This window comes from Marmota monax, unplaced genomic scaffold (assembly GCF_021218885.2).
Source record: "Marmota monax isolate L192 unplaced genomic scaffold, Marmota_monax_Labrador192_F-V1.1 WCK01_AAM20220418_F8-fsc00028, whole genome shotgun sequence".
Taxonomy (NCBI): domain Eukaryota; kingdom Metazoa; phylum Chordata; class Mammalia; order Rodentia; family Sciuridae; genus Marmota; species Marmota monax.
Window position 1 is genome coordinate 15245001 of NW_026694779.1, and position 24271 is coordinate 15269271.

General features: G+C 51.7%; 1 protein-coding gene across 10 annotated transcripts in view; it reads left to right on the top strand.

Annotated features, from left to right (window-relative positions):
* Positions 1-24271, top strand: part of Foxp1 (forkhead box P1) — a 528005-nt gene that overhangs the window by 492238 nt on the left and 11496 nt on the right. For 9 of the 10 annotated variants that reach the window (XM_046425581.2, XM_046425575.2, XM_046425577.2 and 6 more), the window contains 7 exons: positions 995-1082; positions 11076-11159; positions 19019-19220; positions 19326-19405; positions 20018-20119; positions 22676-22797; positions 24190-24259. In XM_046425581.2, the coding sequence (XP_046281537.1) occupies positions 995-1082; positions 11076-11159; positions 19019-19220; positions 19326-19405; positions 20018-20119; positions 22676-22797; positions 24190-24259 (748 nt within the window). The remainder of the gene's footprint in view (positions 1-994; positions 1083-11075; positions 11160-19018; positions 19221-19325; positions 19406-20017; positions 20120-22675; positions 22798-24189; positions 24260-24271) is intronic. The other variant, XM_046425582.2, reaches the window with a different exon arrangement.

Below are 24271 nucleotides of genomic sequence, written 5' to 3' on the forward strand. Positions count from 1 at the left end.
GATTCATGAACAAAGGAGTGACGCTTCATTTTTCTGGGTTAGGATGAAAGGTGAATATTCAATTTATTTAGTTGTTTTGAAGTTTAACAAACCTGAGCTGCAGATTCTTTTATTTGAACCACATTTGGGACAAACTGAAATAGGACAGTACCCCAATGTTTTAAAAATCAGCCCTCCCTAATTTTTCTGTTACCACCATTACATATTAAAATATTTTTTATCTTTAGTCCAAATTGCGTGTTGGCCTAAATCTCTTGGTAATCGTCAGTCAAATTGGAGTTAAAAAAAAAAAAACCTCCATATATCACTTAATAAGAAATGATTAACATGGATACATGAATTTTTGTTTTTAAGATTTTTAGGATGTGATTCAACCCTCTGATTACCAGAGTTCCCGCATATGTTAAAACTGATTGAAATTTCCATGTGTTAGCCTTTTCCCTGTTGGAAAGTCTAATAAATACTGAAAGGACCACAAGGCGGGCGCACTCAGCATGGGGCCTGAGTCACATGTTGGGAAACCTCGCAGCCCGCCTGCCAGCAGTCAGGGGCCAGCCTGCCCTTGATGAGGACCTGCAGCCTCTCCGGGTGCCTGAGTTGCTCTCGGAGGTTCCAGTCTTTGCCTTTGCCTTTCATGACAGTGATGTGAATGCTTTTCCAATCTAAGGACATGTCATCGTTTGTAGGAAATCAGTTTTCTTGTGGACAAAGGATGCCACGCAGACCCACACGAGCTGGACTCCTCTGCCATGCGAGCAAGCCCTGTCTTGGGCGTTTCTGTCCCCGAAGACTCTTAGCTTGGTGGTGACAGCGTGCCACACTCTGTGGAGTGCAGTATAACGTGGCGGCAGTGGGAAGCGGCCGGCCACTGCCATGGTGCTGTGTCCACTGGGAGCCAGGCCCGGTGCCCGGCTTGCGCTTGGACAGCCTGGTAACCTGTGTTCTCCTGTTTGTTCCTCCTGCTCACTGAATGACTTTCCATGTGTTGTTGCAGACATCTCAACAGTGAGCACGCGCTGGACGACAGAAGTACAGCCCAGTGTAGAGTCCAGATGCAGGTGGTGCAGCAGTTAGAGCTACAGGTAAAGCCCCTTTATTTCTAACCTTCCCTTGGTGTTCTGCAATGGGTTCCTGTGTGCTCGGTACTCAAAGTCCGAAGCCTGTGGTCGTCCTTTATTATTGTTTTTTAACTCTTTGGGCACATTCAGCCTGGGAACTGCTACCCTGACATCTGGTCGCCCCCAGGCCGTGTGTGTGTGTGTGTGCAGCCAGTTCATGGCCACCACCTCAGCTTTTCCATCTCTCCCCCATTCTCCCTCCCTTTTCTCGCCTCGTTTTCCTTTCTGGTTACCTATTGCTGAACTAATTCCCTCAAGTTGCTACTGCTGTTAAACTGCAGTTTGGGGAGAGGAGTGTGGGCCCAGGGAGGTGTGTTGTGCCATGTCGGAGTGGAAGGCATATGAGGGTCATTCCTCCTCCTACGTGGCACCCGTTTCTCTCCACCACTGAGAACCACTGAGTGCTGACGGCACACATTGAAAATATACACATAGAGCTGGGCACGGTGGCGTACCCCTGTAGTCTTAGCACCTTGGGAGGCTGAGGCAGGAGGACCACAAATTCAAGGGAAGCCTCAGCAACTTAGGCAGACCCTGTCTCAAAAAGTGAAAAGGTCTAGGGGTGTAGCTCAGTGGCAGAGCACCCCCGAGTTAATTTCCTATTGCCAAAATAGACATATTCACATATATGTGAATAAAATGTGCATAAATACTTGTGTCTGTTTACACATTTATGTGCATATATACTTGTATCTATTTACACATGGTGTGATTTGGTGTTTAGAAAGCCATTGTGCCATGTTGGACCTATTTCATGACTCGTTCACATTTTCCTAGGCATGAGAGATGGGGGCATTCCTAAAGGGGGTTCCACCGCCTGGTACAGCTTGTTGATAAAATACCATATTTGAACAATAATCCCATTCTTGGCATAATTAATAGAAAATTAGTTTCTAGAAGTAAAAATTGGGTCAGAAATAGAGATTATTAAAATGTACAGTTACAGAAGCCTGACCCTATAAACCCCATTTATGCAACCAAGTTCCAGAGCGCTTTTGAGTACCCGTGACTCCGCGGCTTCTTCCTCTGGCTGGTGCCGAGTGGGCAAGAGGTTAGTCAATGAGGCGAAATTAAAACAGCACTGCACGTTACGTGGGTACCAGCCATCGGAAACCTATTTTGTATGCAAGGCAGCAATGCCGAGATATATGGAGAGCCCTCGGCTAAGTACAGGAGATAATTACATTTGGAATTTCACCGAGTTAAGTCATTTACAGCTTCAAATAGTTGCAGAGAAAAATCAGCCCAAACACCACTTAAACTTTTTGTTGTAAGTTTTCTGGATAGAAAGAATCTTTTTTTTTTTTCTTTAAATTAGCTCTCATCTTATATGACAAATTCTGTTTTGTTAGTAGGATTTCTCAAAAGTTATTTTCTAGAGCTAGTTAATGTTGTCCATTCTAATGACACACAGAAACTTAGCAGAACAGTAAGATGTTTATCCAGGCAAAGGTCACATCAAAAAAATCCCCAATTTTTGTATGTCTTTGGAAATATCCTTAAACCTAACCTGTTGTGAAGAAGGAAAAAAAAGTGATAGATTTAGCACCCCCCCCCCCCAAGTTTATGTAAAGCACCCTATGCCTGTGAAAACCCGGGTTCCACAGTATGCACGCTCGGGCGCTGCGGTCTGCATGTGTGTGTGGGTCTGGTATTTATGAAGTAATGCCCATTGCTGGATAAAATCACCTTCCTGATGGCGGGCTCCGAGCCCTTGTTCTGGGTGGCCCAGGACTGCATGCTGCAGAATGCTCAGGGCAAGGTGGAGGGGTTGTGAGTCACCCAGGAACTGCGCATCTGCTTTACTAATTGTACACTCTGTACCGACAGAGGTCAGGGGGAGGGAGACCCTCCACCAGCCAGGCCATCTCTCCTGGCCATGGGACCGTGGGTTTCGGTGGGCGTGGCAAAATAAACGGACAGCAGTCTTGGGTAGCTGCAGATTTCACGTATGCATAGATTTCTCTTCGTGCTAAGGCTTTAGGTCAAAGTGAAGATCAGGTTTTCAACTTGTGATGGAAAGCAAGGTGCGATGGCAAGAAAGTGTGCTGTTGTGGTCACCTGCGATGGCCGCATCCCAGGCTGGGCTTCCGTGGAGGGAGGGACAGGCTCTTTTGGACAGCGCTGCTCATGCAGGGCCTGAAGGATTATTAGATGGTGGCCTAGTGCTTGTCAGCAGCAGGCAGATTTCTCAGGCCTGATCCCAGAGGCTGAGGAAGGTTTTGACATTTCAAATAGGAGACCAAAACCACAGGGTACCACTGCAGAACAGGTGAAAATGCCCCGAGGTCCGTATCTCGGTGCCAGCTCCAGAGGCTGTCCAGAGCCAGCCGTGCTGGGATCACCTGTGCACGACCACAGCAGTGCCAAGTAACTGGCAGATCCCTGGTTCTTAGGTGAGATGGCGAAGCAGCCCGTGGCCAAGGGTGAGGGGAATCGAGTGGCATTACGCTGTTAGCCCCTCGGGCCTGCGTTCCTGGCTGCCTGGATTGTGCACGCCTCCTGTCCTCCCCTCCCACCCCTTCCTTCCTGGCCAAGGTGGAAAAGCCTGTGCTGTCCCCAAGTGGGTCAGGGCACCTCCTAGGCTGCACGAGGGCTCGCCAGCCTCGGAGGTCATGAGAGCCTTGCTGAGGGTGTTCCCTCACTGGTACTTTCTCACTCAGCAAGTGGTAGGCAGAACCCCCACCCTGTGCCATCTCGGCTGCGCCTCCGTGGGGTCCAGTAGTGCTGACAGCAGGCAGGACGGCCCCTGCGTTCCATCCTCCAGAAGCGACAGGAGACCACAAAGTTCTGGTAATTGTCCAGCAGAGCCACCCACCATTGGATAGTGCTAGCTGACGCTAACACGTTCTTGAAAGTGCCAGACGTTTACCCAGAAGAGGGTCTTGATGTTACAAAGAGGTCACACGATAACAGATTTTGCCCGTCCGTTACTCAGTCAGCTGACACAGAGAAGAAAGGCCAGCAGTTTTAGTCTGTAACCCTCTTGAGCTCCAACGAGCTCTATCCAGGCCTCGCTTGAGGGTCTGGGGTGCATCCTAGTGCTGCAGGGGACCCTGGGACAAGGCTTCCTCCATGTCAGTGTGGTCACACTTGCCACTTCTCAGGCTGGTGTCGGGAAGTGCACTTCTGAATGGACCCTCGACTGACAGTCCTGGTGCCTGTGGAGGCTGAGAACAGGGAATGAGGCCCCTGCTCCAGCAGGAACACGGGAGCAGACACATTTATGCATGGAGAGTGGCCTTTGCAGGTGCCCTTTCCCAGGGCACTGTCCCCCATCCTCACATCGCAGGCTGGGGTTCACCTGCCCTAGAGGGAGTGCCCTCTACCTGCCTGGCCCAAGGGCTACTTCTTTTCCATTAGAGAAGTGTACACCAGTCCAGGAAATTTCCTGAACTTGCAGGCATCTCAGAGTAGGCTGCAGAATCCGCATGGAGTAACTTGAATTTGAGAACCGTTGGTACCATTGAGCCCTACAGGGGAGAGGCGTCCCCCAAGGGTGGTGGCTGGGCCGGAGCAGGAGGAGAGCTCTGAAGCGGCAGGCCCACAGGGCCTCTGTCCACACAGCAGCCCTTGAGCCTGGAGCACTGGACCAGATCTTCCAGCGTGCAGTGATGGAGGCTCCTTAGGTCTAAACTAGAGGATCACAGTAAAGGACCAACAGGAGGCTTCAGAGGGCAGATTCAGGTCCAGCAGTGACCGTCGCCAGTGGAGGCCACTTGAGCCCTGGGCTGCGTACCTGTGCAGGCCCTGGCATCTGAACCCCAGAAAATTCCTCTTACCCATAAGAGACGGCCCTTTGTGTCTCATCAGTGATGTCCCTCACTCTCAGGGGACAGTGGCTAGAGATGCTTCCCTTCACAGAGCTGCCGATAGGCTCCTGTGCATGAATCAAACCAAAAGCAGGACTTTTTGAGGTCAGAGAGTACAGTGTAAGATTTCATCTCTTGAATGTCCCCTTGACAGATTCTTCCGGAATGTCGTACAAAGGGGTGCGTTAGAAGTGGGGCAGCGTTCTCACATGGTCTCGTGCAGGTGCATTCATGAGTCAGCCTTTTGTGTTCTGGGGGGGCTTTCCACTTGGAGGCAAGGAAGCGTCCTGTTCGGCAGACAGCAGCCAGCCAGGACCTGCCTCTCTCGGAAAACAAGGCATTGCTAGCGTAGCTGCCTTTTCCTGACGAGCGATAGGTTTCCCTGTGTCCCAGGACTGCGCCATGGGGTCAGATTGTCCTGAGTCCTGGGGTGGGGTGTCTTTGGCATGCAGGGATAGAGAGGACTGGGAGATGAGGCAGAGCCTGAGGGCTCAGGACAGTGTCCTGCAGCCCCGTCACCGAGAGACCCTCTGAGATGGGTATTAACTCAGCAAGAGACGAGGCAACCCAGCCGGGACCGCACCACTGCCTGTGGACGGGTAGGAGTTAGATGTGTGGCTTCTGCTGCTTAACACATGATTGAGGGAGCACTGTGGTGATCAAAGCCCTGGGTGCCGCTTCCTCGCCAGGGACCAGCCTCCACCACTGCACCAGGCCAGGTTCCTAAGAGAGAGGGAGACTTTGACAAGGACAGTCTGGCCAAGGGCCCTGGAGGACTGAGTCAGATTGTAGGGTGAGGGAGAAGCACGGTGCTCGACTTCCTGAAATCCGTGTGTCTGTTCCAAACGAGATGGGCTGACCAGAGGTCTGCTTGGCTGGGAACGAGATTTTTGAGACTTGGGGTTTTCAGTTTAAAAGCTGAAGAGCGTCTTGGGCAAGCTGGGGACAAGAGCGCTTGAGTGCCCCTCGTTCCGCTCATGATCATTTCAGAGGAGCTCAGGGACCACTCTTCCCTGAGCTGCTGTCTGCCAAGACACTGTCCCCAGCTCCATCACATCCTCGCCTTCCCTATGAGCAGCGCTCACCCTCTTCCCTTGGTTCTCAGTCACTATTTAAAGAAAAACGGGAGGTCAGGGATTAGCCTGTGTCTTGCCTCTAGTGAGCACGTGTGGTGTCATGCTGCTGCTGTGTTGGAAAAGGCGGGAGTCACCCCTTGGTGAGCGTGACCACCACCAGCCTCTTAGATCCCAGGAGACAATTTCCGTGCCCACTCCTCCTGGAGGAGCACCCTGAGGCAGAGGCAGTCAGAGTCACTTGCTCCAAGCCAGCGTTAAATACTGAGCAAAGCCTGGGAGGGCCACGCGGCCTGGCAGCCCGAGCCCTTCCTCTTGCCCAGGGGTCCCCGTGGCCCTTGGGGCTCTGTGCTTATGCCGTGAGCTGCCGATGCTGGTTTTAAAACCTGGCTGGCTTGTGGGTGGCGTCCCTTCTGCTTCCCAGAGTCTCCTGTGGAGCCTGGCCAGGTCCCTGGCCAGGTCCCACCTGCACGAGGCACTGAGAGCTCTGAGAAGGTGCGGCAGGGAGGGACGTGCAGGGCTGCCCTGGCGGGTGTGGACCGAGTCCCGCACCACGCATTGCTAGATGCACTTTGCCTGCCATGGGGTTAGCGAAGTGGCTCGTCCTCACCCAGCTCCAGGCCTCAGTGAGCGGCCCTAGCAGTGCACCCCGCTTCAGGCCTCTCTGACCCCCTGAGCCAGCTCCCAGAGCGAGCTGGGGACAGAGTGCCCGACAGTGGTGCAGCCCCGCACGGCCACCGCTTTGCAGCTGGGACCAAGGAGGAGAAGAGAGGGAGTCCAGGTTTCTCCCTTCCTTGTCCCTTGAACACCAAGGTGCTGATTTTTCATGATTTAGAATCCTGCCTAACTCCGGGAGCACTGGAATTCCTAGACTATGACTGACTGTTAGTGTGCGTCTGCTTCAAGTGTCAGGAGAGCCTTTAAGAACAGCTCGTGAGGAATGCTGAGACGGGACGGTGCGCGGGGACGGGGAGGGCCTGCGGCCGGGTGAAACGAGCCATGGACTGCCCGCCACCAGCGCCTGTGGCTAAGGAGTCTTGACAGGTTGTCCCCGGAGCTGAGCTCAGCGGGCACTAGAGCTGCCCGGAGTGGGAAGAACGGCGGCTCAGCCAGTGCTGGGTTTGCCAGCAGGACTTGGGTTCTGTTCCTCCCAGGGGTCAGGTATGTGTGTGCGTGTAGTGTGTGAATGTGTGCGGGGTGTGTGTGCATGTGTAGAGTGTGGGCGTTGTGCATGTGTAGAATGTGTACGTGTGTGTAGTGTGTGTGCGTGTGTAGAATGTGTATGGTGTGTGTAGTATGTGTGTAGTATGTAGTGTGTGCATAATGTGTGTAGTGTGTGTTGTGTGTATGCATGTAGAGTACGTGTGCGTGGCAGAGGGCACTGTCTCCCAGACTTGTCTGGTTCCCTGCACACGTGGAGGCCTTGTTCCAACGAGACCACCTGCTTACAGATGTGGAAGCGTGGGCTTGGCAGGGCAGGGTGGTGTCTGCTGACTTTGCACGCCTGCTCTGGAGGCCCAGCAGCGGAGACCAGCTCAGGGGTGAGGGGCAGAGGCAGAGGCAATAGAAAACTCAGGTGATCCCTGTGATCCCATCGGACCAAGCCCACAGTGCCCGCCGGGACCCTGGTCTTGTCTCTGCCCCCTGCTGTCTGCACGCCCTCAGATGGTTTTGCCTGTGGCCTCAGTTTCCCCAGGACTGGAGGACCTCAAGTGGCCAACCAGGCCTCACCTCCGTTGAGTGGAGTGACCGGCCTGGCCCTCACTGTCCTCTGTTGAGATGTCGGCACCACTGGACACAGACCAAGCCCCGCTCTTGTTGTAGCAGTTTTGTTTCCCTGCTCTGCTAAGGGACCGCGGAATGTCCTTGGTCTTCTCTTGCAGCTCTGCAGAGGTGATCCGAGGCCACACTAACAGGATGCTGCAAGAGCCAAGGGGGATTGCCCGCAAGGAAGGGCTTTATCTTTCCGTCCCCTAAAACCCGAAAATCATTCCTCTTCCCGGCTAGCCCAGCTCCATTGAACCCCTGTCGTGTGGACCCAGATTCCAAACACACACTCGGCCAGTGGAGACTCATGTAATTGTGCCTGAATTCTGAGTATTCACGAGGCACCAGCCCCTGGCCTACACAGGGCGCGTCTCCTCTCCAGAGTGACCCCTCAGAGCCCGGATGGCCATTCCACACAAAGGAGAATGGACAGCGGAGCATGGGTCAGAGCCACAGGTGACCACCCCCCGCGAGCAGCTCCGCCTGCCGTGACCATGGTGGTTCTTGTCTGCCACCCGCCTGTTCTGGCCCACCCGTTCTCATCTTGGTGTCACAGCGTCAACATTTCTTGTTCACTTGCTGGAGCTTGAGTCGGCCTCTGGCCTGCACCAGCCGCCGCCTCTCCCTGCCCTTCCTGGGGCTCCTCGCGGTTCAGAGGGAGCTGGAGTCTGCGGGCCGAGCCGAGTGTCTGTGTCTCCGTTCTGGGAGGAGAGGGTGTGGGAGGGCTGACGGGCAGCAAGGCCCAGGGGTGATGCGTTCAAGCCGTAGGGGACACAAGGCCCAGGGGTGATGCGTTCAAGCCGTAGGGGACACGGACGCCTGTGAAGGACCAGCCAGCGCCACGAGGGCCCTGCGGCTCCTGCAGAGCAAGATGTGGTTCCTCGAGTGTGAACGTGTTGCCTTTTTGCCCTAAAACACAAAGCCAGTCTGGTGGGTTTCTTTTCCTAATGGTTGGAACAGTTTGTTGGGGGCGACCGTTGACCGAGCCCCGAGCCTGTCTGGGGAGTGGTCCGGGTGGGTTTGCGCTGACCCCAACACAAGCTGCAGTCAGTTCTTCCTTGTTACGGGACCTTCCCTGGGATGCTGAGCCGAGGCTCCTAGGAGCTCGCCACACGGGTTCTTCCATGTCCCCCTTCCTGTGGCTGTCACCTGTGGGGTTGTGCGTGTGCTGTGGACACGTGTCCAAGGGCTGTCTCTCCAGTACAGTGTGAGGTTGGGGTAGGCCAGCAAAAGCCCAGCCGGGCAGACATTTGGTGGACTGGTTCCTTTTGATGTGGGAAGCTTCGGTGTTCCTTTTATCGGACTTGGTTTCTGTGATTGCTGCACTAACAATGTCACTCCCAAATTAAGTCATATTCAGCAGAGTCTTGAGTAAGCAGTACCTCTGACCCTTTAATTAGGGTTGTGCAGTATGGCCAGCTCCTCCTTGTTTTTAAAAAGAGCGACCTAGCTGGGCCCGGTGGAGCACGCCTGTAATCCCAGCAGCTTGGGAGGCTGAGGCAGGAGGATCACAAGTTCAAAACCAGCCTCGGCAACAGCCAGGCGCCGAGCAACTCCGTGAGATCCTGTCTCTAAATAAAATATAATAAAAGGGCTCGGGGTTCAATCCCCCCAATCAAAAAAAGAAGAGGGCGCCAGAGATGCTTCATAGTCCTCCTGCCCCGTGACGATTTTAAAACCAAGCAGTTTTTCTTTTTTTAATCTAAGAATTTTTTCTTAGTTTTAATATAAAAAAATAGCTTAGGAGACTTCACATAAAAAAAAATGAGTAAGTAACTGCACAAAAATGCCATTCCCAACATTTTAATTGTTCCAACTGAGTCGCTTTGGGAAACTGAATTCCTTCAGCATTATGTGTTCAGGGCTCCCTGAGTTCGGCTGTTCGATAACTCGCTAAAGAGCAGGATGAATAACATAAAGTGACTCCTAATATGGAATCATTTTCATTTCCTGTTTGTTGAAAGATAAATGCTAACACTGTAAGGCTTTTTTTCTTCTTCTTCTTAATTTATTCCTCCCTGAGCCACAAGGGAATAAAGAGAAAGAAAAAAATCAAAAGCGATATGGTTTGCGACTGAGTCATCCAGCCAGGACGAGCCCGTGGAGCTCTGCTCCTTTTGTACCCTACCCTCTTTTCCGTCTGCCCCCATGCCCGAGCCCCTCTCCCCGCAGACAGTCACTTCCCTACAAAAGTGAAGCATTTTCAATTTTGGAATAATTGTCATCTTGCAAAAATTGCTTTCAAAAGGATGTAAGGTGAATTATGTCACATAGAAGGAATGAGCCCCTTCGCATTGCTAAGGTATTATTTTGGACAAATGGTCTAGAAAAGTATTGAAATAAAACTATATGTAGATTCTTTCTCATTCTCTCTCTCGCTCTCCCCTCCCGCTCTCCCTTGCTCTCATTAATCTCTCCTGTATTTTCACTGAGGCTCTCTGCTGTTCTTTTAAATATACCTTTTACCTTTGAGGGGATATATCTCCCACTTTTTAAACCAAAGTTGTCACTGTCTATTCCCTGTGCCCAACTGTCTTGAGTCATCAAAGTCGTTGAGTTAAAACAGTCCAAGCACAAAGGTCGTAGCACCCAATAAGTAGGAAGCCAGTACCTGCTCTATGCATCCAATCAGAAATGTCTCCTGACATCAGAAGACGACTTTCACAGAATGAAGAGATTCAGATCACGATAATGGCGGGTCCCCACTTGGACATGTGTGTGAGCTCACTCTGTCCCTGTGGGGGTGGGAACCGTATGGCAGGTCCCCACGTGAATACGTGAGTGGGCTCACTGTGTCCTGGTGGGGATGGGAACTGTCCACCAGACTTCTGACCCTGCTTCTCTCTGCTGACGTCACCTGCCAGCACCGTCTTACTCTGTGCTACCTGTGAAGAAAGGTGAGCCTAAGTCTGCACAGATGTATCCATCTGTCTGGGTTTCTCCACGACCCCAACAGGTGGGTCTACGAGTCGTAGCTGCCTCACTCACCATCCTCTGAGTCAGGCTGGTTAATAGGCATGATTCACCTGTGTCTTTACCTGGGCCTGCTCCACGGGCCTCCTTGGTGCCGGCAGGTCTGGAACTTCCCAGTTCAAGGCTAATGCATCTGGTCTTGAGAAGTCTCACAGTCACACCTCTGGTTCCTGGGCGTTTGGCAATGTGTCTATGAATTCCAAAAATGAAGAGGCCACGCAGAAGGTTTTCTCATACTTCGTGGAGCCATAGTTACATGGAATGTGTGTGATTTAGTAAAACAGTCATGCATCTGTATTCACAGAGATAACAACCCCTTTTCTTCCTACTAGCTTGCTAAAGACAAAGAACGCCTCCAGGCCATGATGACCCACCTGCATGTGAAGTCTACGGAACCCAAAGCCGCCCCTCAGCCCGTAAGTACTGGCGGACATCAAGGGGGCCATGACACTGAGTGGTCCTCCTCTGCCTCCTGTCCAGGTGTGGGGAGGGGGACAGCCCTGCGGGGGCAGGTTTTCATGCGGAGCGTTTCTGGTGCCCATTCCTGGTGAGGGCAGTGTGCCAGGCATCTGGGGAGACACAGGACGAGTCAGACATGGTCCTTGCCCATGAGGCCCAAGCTACCAGCTCTTGTTTGGAGCAGAGTCATCTTCGCTGAACCCTGGTACTGAAACGCATTCTGAGTGCTTGCCAGGGGCGGGACCATGACAGCAGAAGGAAGAGGCATCTAGGCCAGGCAGGGCCAGGGACAGTGTTGTATTAGTACAGGGACAGGAAGAGTCCAGCCCAAGTGACGGTCAAGCGGAAAGGACCCTGTCGGGCTGCTGCAGCCCGCGTGATGGAGATGCCCGGTGCACCCGGCACCCGGCGGGGGTGAGCCCCATGCAGGCAGGACCAGGGTTCTCCTAGCCCTTGGTTCCCTGTAGAAGGCCTTGAAGGGTGCCATCGCAGCATGAGCGGTGAACACCCAAGTGCGAGGATGATGCCCAAGTGCAGATCCTGCCTGGGACCTTGCTCCTTGGAATGAGCTCTCTTGAGCGGGTGTCTCTCTCACACGCATGTTCCTAAAAACCTCCCGGTAGCTTCAACTGATTATTCAAAATGGAGACAGTGCTTTGCCTCTTGATTTTAAGATTTGTAAAATTTAAAGGTACACTGCCTTTATTTGATTTTGCTGGGAGTCACTGTGTGAAAATTAATTGAGCGTTGACAATCTATAGTTAGTACCAGCAATTTTAATCAATATGCAATGATGCAGCATAATGGCAAAGTATTGGTTTATCTGTTTTGACTGATTTTTTTCTATAAATAAAGCAAACACACACCCATATATGTATGATTTATGGTGATAGAAATAAAACGGAGTCAGACTATTAACCCAGCAAATATGGTAGCCTGCCAAGATGCAGTTGGCAGACAAAATTAATGTCTGAAACAGAGCACATTACTGAGATATAGGACATAAAATCATTAACCACTCTGCGCATCCATTTTTACTAGGAGAGAGTCGTTAGTCCGTGTACTTCCCTGGGATGGCTGTAGGACTGGACGGGCAGGTTACCACCAGGAAGGAAGGAACCACGCCTTCGGCTCTGCCGCTTCCCCAGCCCCTTCTTCTGAGGAGGGTTCTGGGAAGAGTGGAGCCTGCAGTGGCATGGCTGGGGACCCAGGGCACACACTGTCTCGAGCCCTCGGGAGGCCTAGAGATGGCTCCAGTGGAAGTTCTCCCAACGCAAAGGCCTTGAGGCTCTGCACTCGCTGCAGGGGAAGAAGGGGTTAGTGTCTTCTTCCTCCCTGGATTCGGGTCGGTTTGACGCAGCACCGAGGAGAGGACTTGTTGGGTATCACAGGGCTGTTGGGCAGGAGGTGGGATCTGTCCACAGAGAGGAAGGGCAAGCCCGCATGGGCGCCATATAGGTGAAGCCCACGCCAGCTTAGAGGACCCTTGGGAATGGCCCCAGGGACCATGTTAAGCCTCCTGTAAACAGGGAAAAGCAGCAGTGGGGGTGGGTGAACAGGAAAGGATGGTTTGCCTTGATTAGTGTTAAAAAAAAAAAATGTTTTACATTCTAGAAAATTATAACTTTGAAGGGGACCTCCTACTAAATTTATTTTTAACTGCTCTATTGAAAATTCTCTACCCCTCGTCAACATTATCTCTCAGTAGCTCAGCACAGTATTTCTTTATTAAAAGAAATAGGCACGAATATTTTTGACTGAAAAATTAATAGCTTTTGAATTCATACACAGCAGGTTTTCTTTTGCAAAGAAGTCCAATATCGCCGCACAGCACTTCTATAACCATTTATTTAGAGTCCAAGTCAAACCTTTGACAGCTAGCACAGCTCTACAAGGCAGGATAAAGAGCCCCGAGATGTAAACCAACAATGGCCGTCTGTGTGAGGCTCGCCATTGTCAAATACATAGATTGTTTGGATTAGTTTATGTAAATGTACTGTTGTATTACCCTTTGGGAAAAAAAAGATCACATTTGTGTATGAAAAGTGGTTCCCTTCACAGGCTGCTTTATAAATCCCTTATCCTTTAACTTGCATGTAAGAAGTGAAATCGGTGCCTGGCAAGCAGATACTGTGTCACACACTCTGCCGTCCGAAAGAACCTGCCTTCTTTTCATTTATTGGAAAATAGAAAATTTTATTATAGATACCATCTTATAAATCAGGAATTATTAAAATATGTATAGGCGAGGCATTGGGAAATTAATTATAGAAGATAGACGTGTGATGTTTTGCATAAATTTTCACTTCCTTGCCAAGAAGAGCGCGGAGGGAAGGGCACAGCACACACGCCCTTGGCACTGGCGACTCTGGGGGCCCAGCGCTGTGTGGCCACCCATCTTCACGTGCCAAGTGTCCCCACTGGCAGGTAATTAATTTGTCGGGCCTGGTGTTGGAGCCTGGTGTGAGTTTGGGCGCCGGGCTGGTGCCGAGGTGAGCCGCGGGGAGTGGTGTGGCCCTGCCATAGGTTCCGTTCCTGTGGAAGAGCAGCTATGTGTTTCTTTAAGACTCCTTAGTCACCGAGTGACAGAATGCCTTGCTGTAAGTGCTGCCCGCACTGGGTGCCATGGGGTGGCGAGTCTCTCTGCTTGTCCCCAGTTGTCCCGGCTGTCCCTGCCCTTCTTGGACTGCTCTGAGGTCAGCTGGGATGCACTGTCTGAATCCCAGGGTGGAGGTTCTTGGATCCAGGTGGCTAGAGAGGCACTGACCACAGGGCAGTGGCCATGGTGGCGTGGATCTGAGCGGGAGCCCCCTGGGAAGAGAGCCGGGGCCATGGCCACGCCAGTGCCCTGTCTTGGTGTCCCTTTCCTCTCAGGACTGCCCAGGACTCGAGGGTGGCTGTCTTCCAGGGGCATGTCTGCATGGGAAGGAAAGCTCCTCTTCCAGCAGATATTGACGGGGCAGGGAAGGCGATGGCCGCTTGCCCTTGGTGTCCAGGTTCAGTGCTGCCTGAGAGCCTGAAAGGCGGACGGGTAGAGACCTCTGGGAGGGCAGGTGCGCAGGCAGAGGGGGAGGCGGGGTTCCTCCTGGGATGAAGGCTTGGGAGCGTGTGGCCGCGTCCTCGGGGTGCACGCTGGGAGGGGAGGCGCTCCCTGCTCTCCGGTTGCTCCTGCGTGGAAAAGGGTGGAGAATCCCTGGGGGTGGCCGCAGGCTCTCAGGCTGGGCACCCGTGGGTGGCGAAGGGCCACCTTAGTGCAGTGCGGATGTTTTAAAGGACCTTCCCTTCCCAGAGAAGGCGGAGCTGTGGCCAGAGCCCTAAGGAAGTTCCAACCTGCCCAGGCACCGCCCCCCGCCACCCCCACCCCCACCCCCAGTGTCCCTGCTCACTGCAGGGAGCACTGGCTGCTGGACAGCAGCCACAGAAACCCGTCGGTTAGGGCTTGATGAAGTTGTTACGGATTTCTTTAAGAAGACCTTTTGCTGTCATTGTGGCAGGGAACACCATAAATCCGGTTTTATAACCTGGGACAGAGCAGTGTGCCCTGCAGAGCTGCGCCCGAGGGCCCCCCCAGGTGGGGAGCAGCATTCTCTCAGATTGGGTGGGCGAGGGACACCGTGCTGGTGGCAGGGCCTTCCCCTCGGAAGTGCCGTGAAACATGTTTGGAGAAGCAGGCCCGGTGACGTTTTTTGTTACCCGTTTACTTTAGCCACAGCAGTTGGGGCTGTTTGGAAATGGCTTTTAGCTACTATAAAAACTAAAGTACCCCCTCCCCACCAAGCAAAGGGCCAGCACACCCTGGGGGAGCGGCAGGTGGCACGGGCTGCCGTCCTGGGCCCTGCGGCTCCATGCTGCTGTGTGGACTGTGTCCATCCAGGTCCTGCCCGCTCACTCGGGCCTGCGAGTCTTGGTTGTGTGTCCTGCTTGCTGCACCGTAGCAGGCCTCTGCCACGGGAGGACAGCGAAGGCTCTGGACAGCCAGCAGCTGCCCCCGTGCCCTGCCGCCTGGCCTGGCACCATTGGGCTCCGATTCAGTGACTCCTGCCTGCAGACCTCACTGCTGTTCAGGCAGGATTCGGCCAGTGGAACCAAGGGTCCCCAGTGTGCGTGTCCCTCAGGCTTCGGTTCCAGGTCCCCCTTTGTTCTCTGAAGCTGTTTTCCAGTGAGGCAGCAGCATAAACAAGCCAAAGGGCCTCTGGACGTGCCCACAGCAAGGCCTCTGTCTGGAGCTGACATCAGCGGTCTGCTTATTTTCTTAAGATGGCGTGACTCATCTTCCTTGCATAGGAGAGGAGGTCTCTGGGTGAAAAGTGAAGGTCCATCTTTTCAAGAACTGGGTAGCTGAGAGACCTCCAGGGCAGTGCTGTGGCCAAGGAGGGAGAAGAGTGCTAGGGGCACACTCACTCTCCTCTAGCAAATCAAACGCTGCAGCCATTTTAAGTGACAGAAGAATTTAACTTTTGGCCAGAGTTTCAAAGAGATTATCTCTGCTGAAATCATCCGTGATGGAAGCCTGCCATAGAGAGAAATTCAGAGTTACTAACTTTTCTAAACATAGCAACTTCTTTTTAAATAGAAAATGAACACAATAAGAAAAATGGGCTTTCCACCAGGAACAGACCCCCCCCCCCCCAGCCCCATCCCTTCCTGCTCTGTGCCCTGGGGCGGGGCAGGGGAAGCTCTCCTAAGACCTTAGCTGAGATGAGAACCAGGGAGCCCAGGTGCCTGCTTTCCTGATGAGGAGGGGTATCTCCTGGTGTGCTGGGCCACTCGCCCACGGCTGCCGTCCTGGTCCCCTTCTTCAGAGCCTCTGTGATGGACGGTGCAGGTTAGTCGGGAATCCATCCCTCCAGCGCTGCCTTCTCTCCTGGCCTGTCGCTGAGATGGTCTCCTCTCAAGACACGGCTGGACCAAGGTTTCCCAGTCGAGGAACTCGCGGTGCAGTGGAAGGGTGGCCATGTCACTGGCTGCTGGTCCGGCTTCTGCTGGTTTTGAGAGGCAGAGCACCCTCCATCTGGAGTGCACGCTTTTTTGTTCTCCCTTCCCTCTCAGCTACATCATGTTTAATTTGAAGTCTGGGCTCCTTTGGCAAATTAGCAATTAGAGCGATTTTGTGGGGATATGTGTATGTGTCATTAGTTTCCCTGCAAATTAATAGCAAGGGTAGGGGTCAGCCGGGAATTTTCCACTCGACGGCAGCTCCTCCACGCAGACCTGGTTCTGGATTTTGGATGGCCACAGCTGCTTTCGCCACCCTCTTCCTCTAGGAACTGCCTTTTAATTAGTTTACCTCATAGCCATCATTACAAACATTACTGCCACCCCTCCTTGAAATAGAATTACTGTTTCTACAAAATATCCCAGTGACATCTTGCACCACCGCGCACCGATGGAGGGGTCACCCGATGCAGCATTTAATCATTAGATCACCTCCATCCGCGTCTCCTAATTAGAGTCCTTACAATACATTTTTATCTGGTAATTAGCTGAGATTGGCTGCTTCCTCTGCGGCTTATTAGAGCCAGCCCAGCAGTGGGTGTGAATCACGGTGTCATTTGTCAAGCCTGGTAAACCCTCTCTGCTCCCTTCTGGCTCGCTGTTGATTTCCACTTGCTACCCACACTCAGAAGCATCCAGAAAATTCCACCTGTACCTCTTTCTTGGTGCGCTGAGCTAACCTGGAGGGATGTTGTTTCTCTTTGTTGCCCTCTGTGGTGGGATTGGTGCAGGTCTTAAGAGCTTTGCAGGAATCGAGTCCTTTTTGCATCTGGTGTCACTGTGTGGGGCTCCTCTACTTTTCTTGGATGTTAGCACCCAGAGGGTCGCGCCAAATGTTCATGAGGTTCGTGCTGGGTGGTTAAACTAGGAGAGAGGCTTGATGACCTTCCCGAGGGGGTCGGGAGGAGTGTGTATTTCCCAAGGACATTGGTTTTCTTGCTGTGTTTTAAGCAGTGTGATTAGAGTGATGGTCTTAACCTGAAACGTGAAGTGGAGAAGCACAGTGAGTCAGAACTGCGAGTGTCTGGGCTATGGAAGCGCTCTGAGGCCAGCGGCTGTGCCTCCTTCTGCCTTGCAGGCGCTCAGTGACGTTCCCAGGCTTTCACTGGATCTTGTCAACATGGGCATAACAGGAAGCAATGTTTTTCCCATGCACCAGGTGCAGGAGGTTGTGCAGAGGGTCGAGAGCTGTATACATGTGTGGTTTCACTTTGGTCCAGGCCGGGAACATGGACACTTGAGGTTCTTTCCCTAGGCCTTGGTTTGCTTCTCTGTCACGTGTGAGTAACAGCACTGTGGGTCTTGACGGCAGTACGGGAACTCGGTGGAAGCACCCCAAATCAAACCTCAGTGGAACTCAGTGGAAGCACTGGGGACGGCTGTCTAAAGTGCGAGTTGCTCATGTGGCCAGGACCTTCCTGAGTCCCGGCTGAGCAGCGTCTGCGCGACAGAGATGTGTATCTGTGAGCTCTGTGCACTCCTGCCCTGGCCCGTGGCTTCCCCTGGCGTTTTGCATACCGCCTTGGCTGTGGTCAGTGGTGAAAGGCAGGGAGAGGTCAGGCTGAGTCCCTGATCCTGTGGCTGCCCTCTGCACTGTTAGCTCTGGTCTGTAAATGCGGGTTACAGTGTCACCATTCCGGCACCAGAGAGGGCAGCTGTTCTGCCCGTGCCCAGTGGCTGGGTGAGTAGCAGTGGTAGCCTGTTCTGCTCGGGCATTGGTGCAGGGGTGTCCTGTGGCTTGCTGAGTTGACAATCAGACAGACCAATAGCAGACACTGAGCTCAACCTTGCAGCTCCCAGCAGCGGGCCTGTATTTCCCGTTACTGTTTCTTTAACGATATCATGGGATCTGTGTTTGTTTCCCTTGGAACGCCCTGGACACATCAGATGGGGTTCTCAGGGTCTCGTTCATTACCAGCGTAGGAGCAAAGGCTGGGTCTTCTGCACACTTGGGAACGCCCTTGGGATCCGCTCTATTAGCATCTCAGGGGAATCAGTTTTAGTACCTTTCACAGATAATCCTTGTGCCCAAGACTGACTGTACTCATGGTGAAATGGACTTGTGGTGGGTGAGCTGGAATCTGGCTGGAGTGTGCACCTGGGGGAGGCACTCTCTGAGCCAGCACCGCAAGAGGCTGGGGACCACCACGCTCTCTCGCATCGCGGGACTTCGTGTTTCTACCCCACCCAGAGTTTGTCACAGGTAGATGGGAGTAAAGGAAACAGAACAGGGTGGGTTCACTGCCCCCCCCCCACCACCACTACTTCCAAGTAAAATTCCCTTGGGAGTACACAACTTGAAGACAAATCTCTCCAGAAGTCCTGGGTCTCCTGGGCCGCCATCTTTTTCAATGAACAGATTCCAGCCCTGGGCTCGTTAGTTAGAAAGCTTTGTGCGCAGTGTTCACTGAAGGGGATTCTCTGCCGAGGCTGGGAAGCCAGGCGGCCTTCTGGACCTGTGCTCGGTGGTGGACTCGAGTGTCGTCCTGCTGGCCGGAGGACGGGTGTGAGCCTAAGAGCCCATTTAATTTAAGTCAAAGCTAATCTGAAGAAAAGCACAGCTCTGCAGTTGTGCTGGGAGCTCAGGTCCATCCCACCTGGTGTGGTCCGCCAGGGCTGTGTTTCACCCTTTGACGGTCTCAAGGATTGACCAGGGTTGGCTTAGGTTGCTTGGCTGGGCCACCCTTTTTGAACCTGTGCATGATCACTTTCCAGCCTTGGGGATACACCTGGCTCCTGGCCGTTCACAAGCATCTCTGCGACAATAGTCACAGGAGCCCTCGAGTGAGCAGCGTCCCTCTAAATGGTCTTCTCCCCACAGCTCAATCTGGTGTCCAGCGTCACGCTCTCCAAGTCCGCCTCTGAGGCTTCTCCACAGAGCTTACCTCATACCCCCACGACCCCCACCGCTCCCCTGACTCCCGTCACCCAAGGCCCCTCTGTCATCACCACCACCAGCATGCACACGGTGGGACCCATCCGCAGGCGGTACTCGGACAAGTACAACGTGCCCATTTCTTCAGGTAAATACTCCATGTTGGCCTTGCTTGGGGTTGTCGCCTGCAATTGTTGCCGAGCGGCTCCTTTTTTAAAAAGTGATGATTAATAGGACAATGATTCTTATTTAGCAGATATTGCGCAGAACCAAGAATTTTATAAGAACGCAGAAGTTAGACCGCCATTTACGTATGCATCTTTAATTAGGCAGGTAAGTAAACAATGCAGCATGCGAAATCACATACAAAGGTGTGTGTGTACAGTACATGGATGTATTTATTGTATTGATGAAGTAGATTTAAAACCGTTTAGTATGCCACATGCTAAAACCTTTTCTATAAGGTTTTTAAAAACTGCAATATATAACATAATTGCTTTTGATTAAGTATTACAATACGATGTGATTATTAGGAAATTCATTTCACACAACAGTGAAAATGAGCCTGTTTAAAGATGGCAAGTCAATTATCACAAGCTACAGTAATCTCTGATCCCTGGAATTAATCTGAGCTCTAAATAATTACTGAGCTTTAATCAGCTAGTGAAATGTTTTGCATTTCTCTTTGATTCTGCTTTATGAATGACTAATAAATTAATATTTCTGTACGGAAACAGAAATAAAAACTCAAAACAATTAGATAATTCCATTTTGAGTTTTGCTATTGAACTGTTAAATACAACCATTAATCTTAGATCATTCTGTGAAACAAACCTTTCTTAGGCTCTGAATGTCAGTGATTTTATACTTTCAGGAACCTGGTTAGTGACAATTCTTGCTGATGTGGTCATAAATTACCTTCTTCCCGTAACTTTTGCTTCGCAGGCCATTCTCGAATCTCCAGAAAAGCAGCTCACGCTGAATGAAATCTATAACTGGTTCACGCGAATGTTTGCTTACTTCCGGCGCAACGCAGCCACGTGGAAGGTAAGCCTTCTCCGGGCCTAGAGCACAGTGACTGGGCTACTGGAGAGTCGCAGAGCATCCGCTCTATAGGAATAGATGGTAAAAGGGTTGCTTTGTGGTCGAGGTGCTCAGATGGAAGGTTCCCATGACTCGGGCCGCACAGGTGTGAGTGGCCCTCCAGGGAGACCATCTGTCTCTGGTTGCCCCATACGGACACTGCCAAAGGACTTACGCACACCTCCCTCTCTTAGGTGTTCAGCCTCAGCCAGCATTTGCAGAGAGGCCGGGGCAACCTGTTTTTCCAACATGAGGATCCTACCTGCCTGGAGGTCAGGCAGCCCTAACCTCCATTGGTTGGGTCAAAGCTCACCAACCCAAGTACTTGCAAATGGTGCTGATTAGAGAGAAAGCACTGCTTTATGAAGCCGGTCTTGGGTAGCTCTGAAGGGAACAGACTGTCTCGCACAGGGTCACGTTGTTCATAGGGACCCAAGGAAGAAGAGCAGCTTCTGAGGTGCATTATGACACCGTATGTGGCACACATCAGCAATGCTTGGGGTCCATGGCTCACCCCCTCCCCTGTTGGTTCAGGGCTCCCATTGGGACATAATCCCTCGTATTAGATTAGGCCCCCTTTTCAATTTCCTGGTGCCTGTTGCTCATAGAAGACAGCTAATACAGTCTAACAGGCATCTCTGTACCTGGAATCTCATTGATCCCTGCAAAATAGACTGTTTGATGGAAACATTTTAGGATTTTTACATATCACTCGTCGAAACACGACGGGATTTATGGGTTGCAGGGAAAACTTGCTTTACTTGATATGTATCCCTTCCCCTCTGCTTTCTTAATTCTATATGGGAGGAAAGCAAAGCCAAACAATGTATCTTTGATAAATTAGCATTTTAAAAAAAATTGTACAGTTAACTCATGAGACTCGTGAGTGCCGAAGGGAACTTTTCGTTCAAAATCTTACCTTTCTTTCACTTGACTTGGGAGATAAAACACAAAGGATCTTGAGCCCCAAATGCTTTTAAAAATTTAGGGAGTTAGAAGCATGAGGCAGACATTTTCTTCAAATTGCCTTTTATAAATTACCAAATGATGAAATTTAAAAACAGTTACCAGTCGTGAATATAAATTCAAGCTCAGATCTAACTTTTTCATTTTTGCAAAGTGCAGGAAGAGGTGTCATTAATACAAACAGCCCTAGATGAAGTACTTAATGCCTCAGATATGCAGACTGTTCCCTCTGTGAGCTCTGATGAAATGCCCAGATATCAGGTTAGGACCCAAGAGAGCGCTTTCTTTTTCGAAAACTCTCGGTTACTTGTTGCTCTCTGCCTCAGTGTTTGTGCGGTCCTGGAAAACGGGGCTTAGGTTCTGACTGGGTTGGGCAGTCAGGCGCACAGCAGCCTGTGATGTGGGTTGGTTTCCCATGCTCTTTTTTAAAGGGAATTTGGCTTCATGTATTTAGCGTCTCTTCCATGTTGTTTGAGGAGACTGCAGCAGACGGTCAGTGTCATGTGCTCGGTGGCACTTTATGAGCAAAGAAATTTTTCTCCCCCAGCCTAACTGCACCATGCCACGTGACTTCAGGGAGCTTTTAGGCAAACCTATCACGATTTTTTTGAATCAAGGATAGCCTTTGATAGTGTTAACCCTCACGCTAGTCAATACGTCTGGGAGTTTACCCTGTGGATGCTCCTTATGAGCAGGCCATGTCACCATCCCACAAAACAGCTTATTATATTCAACATATACCATATCAAAAATGATTCTGGCTTGAATTCACCGATTATGATCAGCAAGAAATTAAGGATCATTTGGAGAGCGCATTTTCCAGGTGGTGGGAACGATGGCCTTACCAGAACAAAGGGGCTTGGGAAGAGGGGCTCTGCCACCCCAGCTGAGCTACTTCCTCCATGACAGGGGTTGCTCGGTACTTACTCGGGCCCAGGAAGGGTCATGGCTCTTGAGTGGAGACCTGTGTGCACGGTACATTATACACATGCAAAGTCTCCATCAGAAATGACTCCTAACATGGGAAAGAAACCCTCATCTGCAGGCGTGTAGCCTTTCTCCCCTGACTTGATGGGCAGCTGCTCTCGTTTACAGTGGGGAAAGTAAGGTGCTGCTCACCCCTGGGGTTTAGTTCACCTGATCCTCTTGGCCTTCAAGGTGATGCCTCAGTGGTAACAACCTATTAAGAATCTTCCCTCATCAACTTGTAGAGGCTCTGAGAAGGCAAAGCTGCCCTGGACTTCACAGCGTTTCATCATGTAAAGAGGATCGTTTCAAGCTCAGAGTTTCTTATTTTGAAGTCACGGTGACACTATTAATCCAGAGCCACTTGTAGGGCCTGTTTGGGGCTCCTCCGCCTTTTCTGGTTGGATAGTGCCAGAGGGGAGACAGAAGTGCAGTTAAGCCAGTCTCCCTGGAGCACAGGAAGGACCTCCCGGGGTGGGCGGCAGCTGGGGAGTGGTGTTCCCGTGGGGACTGTGTGGCTGAATGTACTGTTTCTGGAGTCTTTTCTTACAGAAATTGTAAATGTTCTCTCTCTTATACCTGCTGCAGAATGCAGTGCGCCATAATCTTAGTCTTCACAAGTGTTTTGTGCGAGTAGAGAACGTTAAAGGGGCAGTGTGGACGGTGGATGAAGTAGAGTTCCAAAAGCGAAGGCCACAAAAGATCAGTGGGTACGTCCACCACGTTTGACTTCTGCGCCCAGCTCGGACTGTGCTAACTCGTGTGACGTAGAGGCTTTGGCTGCGAGACGCTGTCAGACCACAGAACTGGTTTCACGTTGTCTCAGTCAAGGGAAGCAAAAAAGCATTTCACCCTCCTGTCGTGTGCCCCCGCCAGCCCCGCCCTGCTTGCTGGTCTGTCGCATCCCATGCTAGCGTGTAGGTGCAGCGCATATTAACCCTCACGAGCCATTCGCCTATGCTTATCGCGTTTTATTTTCTTTCTCCTGTCCCCTGTACTGGATGTGTGTCCCCCCCGCCCCGTCCCCTTTCCGTGCCACTCCATCTCCTTTGCCGCTGCTCCTATCCCAGGGTGCCATTCGCACCAACCTGTCACTGCATAAGTGCTTTGTCAGAGTAGAGGATGAGTCTGGGTCCTTTTGGACAGTTGATGACGAAGAGTTTAAACGTGGCCGCCATAGTCAACGAGGCCGTCCTCGCAAGTACTGCCCCGCTGCAGACTCTGACGAGCTTGTCGCACAGTAAGAGCCTTTACTTGCTTTCCTTTTGTTTTCTGCTGTGGCTTTGGCTTTGCATGGTTGACCCATCCCATGGAGTCGTGCATTTCACCTCGTAGCAGTGCCGCAGCTTCCTGCCAGGGAACTGGCTTGTGTGATGCGTCCATGTCCTCTCGCTTCTCTGGATCGCCAGTGCCTTGAACAATGCTTTTTTGACGTCTTTGATGCAAATTATTAATTGTATTTTGACTCAGCAGCTGACTATGATTTATTTTTTGTGGGACCCATGATTTCTACAAGTAGAAAAGTCATTTAATGGGACAAATTTCTTATTTGCTTATCATAACGTAGATAGTAGCGAGCGTGGCGGGGACTTGATCAGGTGGCCCCTACCATGTTTCCTTTAAGGTGCGAACACGGACAGCTTCCTTTCCCCTCCGTGTGTGCCGTGTCATTTTTTAGTAGTTCTGGGAGAAAGTCCAGAGCTTTTCTTAAAGGAGTTCCTGGGCTTCCTGCTCACAGGCATAGCACCAGGCCCACACCCAGCTGTGCCATAGGCTTCTGCCCGGCCCCCACAGGCATTGTCTGTAGGGCTTAGGTCCTTAGGATGCTTCAGAGTCCAATTCTGCCCAGGGCTTGCTTCCCAGCAACTAAAACTTTGCAGAGAGATCTCGGGAGGGAGTCCCCACGTCTGGTAAGCCAGAATTTTATACCCCCTTGCCTTGAACGGCATAGGCTATCGCAAGAAGTATGTGCACAGCCCGGCTTTCCGAGTTGGTTGGTGGGGGAAGTTTCTAATTTGCAAGGCTACCAGCAAGCTTAAAACGGAGCTAGGAGCTCGGGGCTGGACTGCAGTTAACTCTGAGTCTCTGTTTTTCTCACGCAGTAACCCTTCCCTCATTAAAAACATGCAGAGCAGCCACGCCTACTGCACCCCTCTCAATGCGGCTTTACAGGTAAGATGGATG